Source organism: Heteronotia binoei, chromosome 14 (assembly GCF_032191835.1).
Source record: "Heteronotia binoei isolate CCM8104 ecotype False Entrance Well chromosome 14, APGP_CSIRO_Hbin_v1, whole genome shotgun sequence".
In the NCBI taxonomy this organism is placed as follows: domain Eukaryota; kingdom Metazoa; phylum Chordata; class Lepidosauria; order Squamata; family Gekkonidae; genus Heteronotia; species Heteronotia binoei.
Window position 1 is genome coordinate 35,805,988 of NC_083236.1, and position 9,814 is coordinate 35,815,801.

Here is a 9,814-nt window from a genome sequence, read left to right on the forward strand (position 1 = left end):
CTGAGCAGGTACAGGTTGCCAGGTGTGTTTGAGTCACTGGCAGGTGGGGTGGGGTCATTCCAGGAACTGGAAGTGTCGCCCCCAACATGCTGACATCACCAGAAAGGATGTTATGCACCGTGTCTACATCACCCAGAAGTGACTAGGCACATTGGGGTGACGTGCTGGTTTTTGGGCAAAAAGCAAGTTAAAATGGCCCTCAAACCATTGCCGCAAAACTAGAGTATTGCCCCCCATATGCCCACATCACTTCTGGGTGATGTAGGCATGTCACATGATGTTGCTGTTGGGGGGGGGGGATTTTCTCCCGCCAGCTAGGAACCCGCAAAAATGGGAGATTCCCTGCCCTCAACTGGGGAGTAGAACTAATAGCCCAATGATACTGGTGAAGCTTAGGCTCTGTGTGATTGCTGGAGGCCACTGTGTTCCATTTGAAAAAACACTTGGTTGAGACACTAATTGAGAAAGGAGCTCTTGAAGAAGACATGAAACTGCTTACATTTGAATAGCAAGTCGGGCTCAGGGATCCTTTTCTCCTGTTTGGAAGCTTGTCTCTTCAAGAGAAGTCCCATTGGCTAGTGGAAGAAAGGAGGAAAGCACTCTCTATGGGACCATATTTGTAGAACACCTTGTTTGGACTGAAAAGGTTTTTCACCATTCATGGACTGTTACTTTACCAATATTGTCTTACTGTTCTACATTGTTATTATATATATATATATATGTTTGTTGTGAATTGCATGGTCTTTTCATTGTTTTTGTCTAGCTTAGAGACCATGGTGCCTTGTGTTTTGTTACACAACTGGGGAGTGGCAAGCCTAAGTGCAGTGCATACTGTTCTAATTTTGTTTTATTGCACTGTGATGTAGCCAAGTATCAGATTGTTCCTCAGCCCATAGGATCCCTAATTGGTTTAGACTACATCAGAAGAAGGTCCTTGTTGGATGGCTGTTGAACAACCTTTCCCACCACCACTGCCACCCCATTCTTCCCCCGTCACCAGGAAAAGAACTGGTAATAAATAGCACCGACAACAAAAAGCAACTTCTTTTCCAGTAGTAAAACTTCTCTCCCTTTCTTGTCCTGTTGTGCTTGTAACTATCATAAGCATTGCCATCTGTTCCTCCAGAGCTTTGCTTAGCACTTCCAGTTTCCCTCCTGACTGTAAAGAAGCTTCTCGTGGCATTTTCCTTGCCTTCCTATTAAGGTGCATATTCATTCCCTGTAAGGTTTAAGAGTGGAAAATATCTTGGTGTGCTACCTGCATGTTGTGGCCATGCCAGCTTCCAGGTAGGACATGGAGATTCCCTGAAAGCACCATCTCCAGATTACAGAGATCACTTTACCTGGAGAAAAAGGCTTCTTTGGAGGGTGGACGCTATGGCATTGTACCTTGTACCCCACCGAGGTCCCTATTCTCCCCAGGCTCCATCCCCAAATCTCCAGGATTTTCTCAGTCTGGATCTGGCAGCTCTGTCCCACCCCCCATCTCCAACTGGTCGTCAGGGAGGACCTGGCAACCCTATATGTTGGAAGCAGTGTTCCCTCTAAGCTGAGTTAGTGTGAGCTAGCTCACGGGGTTTTTTAGCCTCCGGCTCACACGTTTTTGTCTTAGCTCAGGAAAAATGCCCCCCCAGAGCAAATTAATTTATGCAGTAGCTCACAACTTTAATGCCAGTAGCTCGGGAAGTAGAATTTTTGCTCACAAGACTCCACAGCTTAGAGGGAGCATTGGTTGGAAGTCACATTTAGCAGTTCTCATTGCCAGACTTCGATAGGCAGCTTGGACAATCTGCAGTGGAGGAGCAACTGGTGGGGAGGGGGGCTGGAATAGGGTGGGATGTCTCATAAACAATTGGTTTTCAGGATAGGATTACATGGAATGGGAACCGCTGGATTTTGATTTGCTGTCTATCCATATGGTTTTCATTGCATTTTGCCTTAGAGCTACTTCGCAGAAAGGTTTAAGTAAACGTTTTCAAATGTTCGTTCTGTTTTATTTTTAAACGTTTATTTAATGTTGGTTCCTAAAAAAACACAGAACGTTATTTGCCGTTGCCACATTGTGGCAACATTTTGTGCTCTTTGTCTCCAGAGCAGGAGAAATGATGCTTTTGGCCAAGATCACGCTCTCTGCATTAATTGAGAATAATTGCCACCCCCCCCCCGCCCCCTAGTTCTGTAGTTACAATTGCAAACGTGAACTGCTCCGATTGCCACTCCATTTAGGAAGGTTGCATTCCAATTAGAACAGAAATCCTCTCCAGACTGCCTGATTGTGAGTACAAGAGGGTGGTTAAAAGGCTGTTAAAAAGCATTAACTAATCCACATTAAGCAATATTGATCCAGGGAGCAAATGGTGTGATTGCAGCCATTGTTGGCATGTGTAGTTTAGTCTCTCTCCCCCTCTCCCCCTTCTTTCAGGGCTCACAAGACTTGATTGTTTGGGCAATTTTTCTGAGGTAACACCCTTGAACTTTGAAGATTTGAATCAAGACCTGGTACTAGCTAATGTCTAAAAGATTAGACTACAAATCTGGAAGCTCCTTTCTGTTTACTAAGTGGACTTAGGCTTGCCATGCTTCCTTAGCTCCTGCCATTTGAAACAGTGCTGCTATGCCATACAGGTTGTTATCAGGGTTAATGAGTGAATCTATGCCAATTTCTTTGAATGCATGAAAGTCCTATACAAACACAGCTGCAGTAAAATCAGGGTTATAAAAAAATGGAGCCGATGTACTGGTAGGGTTCCCAGCCACATGCCTGGAACCCCTGGAAGACTTTTGCAGACACAGCATGAGAAAAAGGACATTGGCAATATGTTGATGTCACTTCTAGGTCAGTGGTGGTCTAGGCTTTTGCCCTGTCTCTATGGTAGAAACCATAGGGTTTGAGAAGATTCCTAGAGTGTTGCTGACATTAGTTACTGGTTCCAGCCAGTATCAAAGTGTTGCTGTTGTCTTTCCCCACCCCATTGTTCAGTTGAGCACCTCACGGAATTTGAGCAGGATGGAGGAATGTTGGGAGTTTAACTGCCCATAGTTTTCTTTGAGCCCTTTGACCTAAGAGAGATGGTATCAGTAAGATCTCCGCTGCTCAAAATTGACAAGCAGTTGTGTATTTACATTTTAGAATTGTAGCAATTGTTAATCTGTTTATTGAAAGTAACTCAATTGATGTGGAAGTAAAATATGTAGATTGTTTAATATCATACTACATATACTTTTTTTTAAAAAAAATGGAGCTTATTAATTAAAAATACTGCAGTCACTAATAAATAAAGTTGCTCAAATAAGAATACTTGCAAAAGAAGAAATGCCATTCTGTTTTTCTCACTGTTGTTCATGAAAGAGTGTTTGAGTTGTTATAAAAGTACGGGTTTTATTGTTCTGAGAAGAGTTTGGCTTTTTTGAACAGAAACATGGACCTTGGTGTCTAAACTTAGAAGTTTTGTGTGTGTGATCAGACAAAACTAGGCGAGTCTTTTTTCTAGCCTAAAAGTCAGATTTCTCTCTCTTTTTTTCCTGGATGCTTCTTGGGGCAGCAGAATCCTTAACCCACAAGGTATTAGTGCTTGATTTTGAGCTGTGGCCATGATAATAAACAAAACCACATGCACAAGGATGTAGGTGCATCCAGTAGAATTTGCATCATCACCATCCTCATCCTCATCCTCATCCTCCCCCCCCCTCTCCCTCCTCATCATCGATGCTCTATCCAAACTGCTTTTCCAACATTTCTCTGAGCTGCTCAAAAGTGCACCAGGAATTAATGTGGCTTATTTTGTATCCTTGTGCTTCTGTATTTATTAATATGGTGTTTGGGGGTAGGAAAAAATGGGTAGCATAAAATAACAAATTGTTTAGAGATGTATGAAATTTCCTTGTACAAACTGGGTTTTTTTAGGGGGTTCCTTCAGGTATTAGACTTTTAGAGGAGAGAAAGGGAGGGCAGGTTGGGTTCTTCTGCACCACCTCAGGCATCCTTTTGGAGATACATGCAGGCTAAACTTCCTGTCCTATCCTCGTTCTCCTTCTCAGCTGAGATGTAAAGATGCTTGTGTGACTTCTCAGCGGTTTCCTCTACCTCAGAGGTCCCTGAGCTTTTTTGAGCCTGTGGGCACTTTTGGAATTCTAACACAACATGGTGGGCACACCCACAAAATGACTGCTGTAAAAATGGAGCCAGCCACAAAATGGCTGCCACAGCTTTCCTTCAGTCACATGCAGAAAATCTGTGGGCTGTGGTGGCAGCTGCTGTCAAAGCAATGTTTTTTAAAAATCTTCAGAGCCAATCAGATCTTCAGTGGCTAATCAGAAGCTTTGCTGGGCATAAGCCCCACTTGGCTCTGCCCTCATTCTAAAAACATTTGGCTGGTGCCACAAAAGGTATTGGGAGCACAGTGGTGCCCATGGGCAGCATGTTACCTACCCCTGCTCATTTTTTTTAAAATTGCCAACTGGTTTTGAACTGTTCCTCAACTTTAGCAATCATATTAATTAACGTGGCACCATCGATGTATAAGACAGGTCACTGCCCCAGGGAATATATGATCTAAAACAGGGGTGGGGAACCTCTGTCCCGAGGGCTGTATATGGCCCTCGAGGTCACTTGATATGGCCCTCGGGGGTTGCTGGACTGAACCGAGCCATGTGACAACTTCCCTGGGGCCTGACTGGCCAGCGAGGATCGTGGGGCCCAGCCGTGCTGTGCAGCAGCCTCCCCTGGGCCAGGCAGCGATCACAGGGCCCAGATGTATTGTGCGGCAGCCTCCCTGGGGCCTGGCTGGCCGGCCAGAATTGCTGCAGGGCCTGGAAAAGTTACTGTCACCGTTCACTTGATTATCCCAGATGGTGTGGCCTAATATGCTAATGAGTGTGTGGCCTAATATGCTAATATTAGGGGATGTGGTCTAATATGCTACTGAGTTCCTGCTGGGCTTTTTCTACAAAAAAACCCTGGGCCTATGCATTTGCCTAGGGCAGCAGGCTGTGTGTGTGGGCCAGATTAGGTTCTCTCCACATGACTTCAAATAGAAAAACAATCATTTGCATTAATTTTGCTGGCCTGAATCATTCTTCCTCAGCAGAGCACTGTTTTTTAAGTTGATAATTTTTTATGATGTTATAAATATCTATCTATATGGCCCTTGGCAGAAAAAAGGTTCCCCACCCCTGATCTAAAACTTGGTATAAGGGAAGGGGAAAGAAGTTAGAGGGCAAGAATAAATGAAGAGAATATGTATTTGTTCCAGTTACGTGTGTTTAGGCTGAACTTCAGTAGGGAAGGAGGGCTGAGCCAGAGTTTAAAAAATGGCTTACTGTGTAATGTGGAGAGAGGAGACCGAGTGAAAGAATCTGGTCCCACGCCCCACCAGGCTAATGGAAGTGGAAGGGGAATTACCTGAATGTACAAACCTGTGGCGCAGAGTGGTAAAGCTGCAGTACTGCAGTCGGAGCCCTCTGCTTACGACCTGAGTTTGATTCCAGTGGAAGCTGGTTCAGGTAGCCGGCTCCAGGTTGATTCAGCCTTCCATCCTTCCGAGGTGGGTAAAATGAGTACCCAGCTTGCTGGGGGGAAAGTGTAGATGACTGGGGAAGGCAATGGCAAACCACCCCGTAAAAAGTCTGCGGTGAAAACGTTGTGAAAGCAACATCACCCCAGAGTCGAAAACCACTGGTGCTTCACAGGGGACTACCTTTACCTTTACAAACCATGGGTTGGATACAGTGACTTCTTGGTCCTCATATCAGAGGGGAAGTTCTTTTACAGAAAAAAACTGCACTGGATCCAACTCAACTGCAGAAGGATCCAGCCAGCAGGAAATGGGTTCACAGTATTCTGCTTGAAATGCTTTGATTCTTTAACCTTTTGAAATCATAACTCAAAATTACTATGTAGGGAAAAATTTGTCACACCGTTTTCTGGATCTCTCCTCAAGTCTTAAGAGCTTCCCTCTATAGAGCTCTTGGTTCAGCCCTCCTGAATCTTTGCTGTAGAAGTTGATTCTTTTCTGCTCCTACGGCTTTCCAGACTTTACTTGCATGTAGTTAGTGCTGTTTTTGTGAGTACATTTATCTGTACTTGGCAACACCGACAAAGCTCCTTGTGTGACTCAGTTATAGGACTGGCTTCTCAATGAACAGGGACTGTTATTAATAAGTTGCCTGTCAAAGTGCAGGTTTGTCTTGGATTGTGCATGTCCTCTCCTGGCTTGCTTCAAGTAGGTTTTGGGGATATGCTTAATATCAATTAAAAGACTCTTCAGGAAGAGGTAGGACATTTGCACAGAATAAACCAGTCTAAATACTGTCTCTTGCCATCAGAACATTTTTTTCTACTAGCACAGACAGGGACCTGAAGATCACAGCTTTCTTCTTCTTTTAAAGGCAAAAGTTGGCATTCTAAAACTGTTCTTTTTCTGCCCCTCAGCACTCCATCATGAAATATTTGGGCCATTGTAACCATCTCGACAGAGAAATGAGGCAGTGCTTAAAGAGAGAGGTAAGCCTCTGGTAGCCTTCAGGCCTTTCTTCTACCATGTAAGCGATCTTTTGCTCTGAAGCAAGACTCCTTGCTTAGTTGGAAGAGAATGGTAAGATCCAACCCAGTATCCCAAAGTGCCGTTTTAAACGTTCATTTCTCCTGGTGAGCCTAGGGTCAATCTGGATATATGCAAAAACAAACAAAAAACCTTGCAGTCTGTTGTTGGAATATGAAAGTCATTTCTCAGGAAAAAAACCCTTGATTGGGTGGTTTGGGGAAGCGTTTTCCCCACCCTGCTTCTGCAGAGCATTGATGTGTATTTGTTTATCTCTCAAGGTATTCCCTGACTTTTCTCTGATCTTTCCAAGCCTGCTTTGCTGCAAGGTTCTGAAAAAGATCTGGATGGCTGCTGTGTGGGCGAGAAAGTTTGGATTTTCCTGGTTCTGTCCATGTGGCATCCATTTCCCCTGTCCCAATCCCCATGGAGGCCATTTCCTCCCAACACCACCAAAGGTTTTTTTTTTTTTTAAGTGTTTGATAGTTGAATATCATTATATCGTAGTGATTTTATAACAATGTGTCTGTTAGGTTCTCTGCAATCCCAGCTATCGTTTAAAAAAAAATCTCTGGTCCCTTTCATTGCAGACATATGCCTTTCCTTTTATATCTCCACAAGGGAAGGGACTAGAGATTTTTTAAAAGATAGCTGAGAATTTTGAGAACCTAGTACATACATTGTTATAATACTGTAGCTATATTCAATTGTCAGTTAAAAACAAAACAGAAAAAGCTCAGATGGTGCACTGGGGTGGGGGTGAAGTGGCTAGTGCTGGGGGAAGTAGGACAGGGAAAATGTAAGGACACCTGTCACATGGAAGCCGACTTACTACTGCATTGTCTGATTCATCACTGATGAAGTGTGCATGCGCATGAAAGCTTATATTCTGAATAAAACTTCATTGGTCTTAAAGGTGCTACTGGACTCCAACTTAGTTCTATTACCACTGCATTGCATTGGCAGCAGCAACAGGGAAACCGCACAAGTCCCTCCCCCCATGTGGATAAGCGAGAATTATTACTAAGGCCTGGTGCAAAAGCATGAAGTGGTTTATTAGGTAGCGGATTGCATAGCTGTTAGAATGTGCTCTGCTGCTTCTGAGTACAGATTAATAATTCTCTCTTAAGTGGAAAGCTGGTCCAGTATACAAAAAAAGGCAAAGCTAGAACGTGTCTTGATAAGCTGCTCTTTGACTCATATATAGTTGTTCTGTGGGGGGAACATTCAAAGATGCGCCCTCCCACCTGCAGTCTACCGATTCTACCATCTGATTCTAGCCCAGGCCTGAGATGGAGTTTTCAACCTAGAATACAGATCGGCCCTCATATTTAGGTTTGCTTTCAGCTGGTATGGGTTCTGCACTCTAAATTGCGGATCCATGTTTAAGGGCACGCTTAAGAGATTGTGCATTCAGACACCCCCCAGCTGTTATCTTCCGAAAAGGCTTGAGGCTTGCTTAAAAACTTTAAGTCAACAGAGTCCTAATGCTTTTTTAAAATGGGGATTTGAACCTGACTTTGAAGCAGGGCAAGGCTAGTAATGGTGAACCTTAACCATGGGCAGAGATGTTAGTGGAACTTGCTTTGTGCCATGGAGAGGAGATTGAGTGGGAGGCCGTGTTTTAACACACACCCCCCCCACTAGCGCTCTAGTTCTTAAAAAATAGGGAACATGTAAGCATGTGTTGGTTGGTTGTCTAGAACAAGCATAAATATATCTTGCTTGTCCTGCTTGCGCACTCTCTTCCCCGCTCCATTTTTGGGATTAAACCCAAAGGTTAGAATCCCAGTTTGTAGGACGACACAGGATCTTGGTGCCTTATACTGCATCAGACCACGGGTCCATTGAAGTCAGCACTTGACTACTCAGACTGGGAGCAGGTTCTCAGGCCTTTCATATTGCCTGCTCCTTTTGGTTGGAGATGCCAGGGACTGAACCTGAGACCTTCTCTGTGCCCAGCAGATGCTCCACCCTGAGCCATGGCCCTTGCAAACAAACTCCTGGTCAGTCTGCCACCTGCAGCTGAATGCTATGGAGATTCACAGGTTGACTCAAGGATACCCAAACTCAGAAGCCTCCGGGTGACTCCATTTATTGGATGGGAGGAGGCTGAAGTGAGCCGAATAGCAAGCCTCTATTGTGGCCCGACCTCTGTTTATCATAACATCTGAATGCAGCCTAGGTCAGAGGGGAGTAACATCCTGCTGAGATCCTAGGTTTTGCGGAGACTGTGCATATTTTTCACTCCCCACCCCGTTTTTGCTTTTCTGTTCCCAGTTTTCCTGAGAAAAGTATGTCGCTGTTACTCCTCTGTTGTTGCTTCTAGTGCATGTACATATATAGGGCTTGATATATGTAGCCATATTCCTGTTTTGCCTGGGGTTTTGGCTTTCTAGCTAGCACTGCTTATACAGTTTTCTTCTTTTCACAGTCACAGAGGCACATGTTTAAATATCAGCTGGAAGGCTTTTGATGCCTGGGAGAATGCTAATTTTGTTCTTTTTTGCTTTTGTTTTTTGCAAGCTGCATTCTATCTAAAGCAAATAGAGTTGCTAAAGATGTAGATTAAATAATCATATTGTGGTGTGTATGTGGATTTTTTTGCCAATGCAAATATAATTTGTGTCCAACAATTCCCCCCCCTTCCTGAATGATCCAGCTAATGCTGCATTTAAATGGAGTGACATAACTTATCTATAATTCATTTATTGCCTTGTTTTCTTCCTTCCAGTATCAAGATAAAAGAGCCAAGAGCCATGCACATGCAGAAGAATTGAGGCAGAAATTGAGGAATATCCCAATGCAGGAGTAGAGCTCTGCAGAGCTGGTGTCTGGGTTGGCGGTCAGCCCAGCGTCCAGAAGACAGGCCACTGAAGGAGCAGGTTGCCCCTGACGTTTTCTGATTCCTGGAATGCAGGCGAGAGAGACTCTGACGTGTTTGTAATAAAAATTGGCCGCATTTGGAACCTAATGGCTCTTGAGGCATTAGTGGCTCTTTTGGATTGCCTGACAAAAGACTCTGCAGAGTACAATTTGCTTTGACCATTTTCCCCCCTTTTTTAAAGATTATTTGTGATTTCATTGAAAAAGAAAATGACACATGAGCGCACACAGTTTGTTTTGAAGGGAATACCATGGCAAAATAATGAGATATAAGCATATTCACAGAGCTTTCTTTCTTTTGCTATTTATACCTTGCCTTTCTCCCAAGTGGCTTACATCATTCTCTTCTTCTCCATTTTATCCTCACAATAAGCTCGTGGGCTAGG

At 44.0% G+C, this 9,814-nt stretch overlaps 1 protein-coding gene across 1 annotated transcript in view; it reads left to right on the top strand.

The window, feature by feature from the left end:
* CMC2 (C-X9-C motif containing 2) overlaps nt 1-9,516 on the top strand; it is a 34,471-nt gene extending 24,955 nt beyond the window's left edge. Inside the window, exons 3-4 of the mRNA XM_060253666.1 lie at nt 6,434-6,505; nt 9,277-9,516. Coding sequence (XP_060109649.1) covers nt 6,434-6,505; nt 9,277-9,357 — 153 coding nt within the window. The 3' untranslated portion in view covers nt 9,358-9,516. The remainder of the gene's footprint in view (nt 1-6,433; nt 6,506-9,276) is intronic.
* Nucleotides 9,517-9,814: the final 298 nt, after the last annotated feature.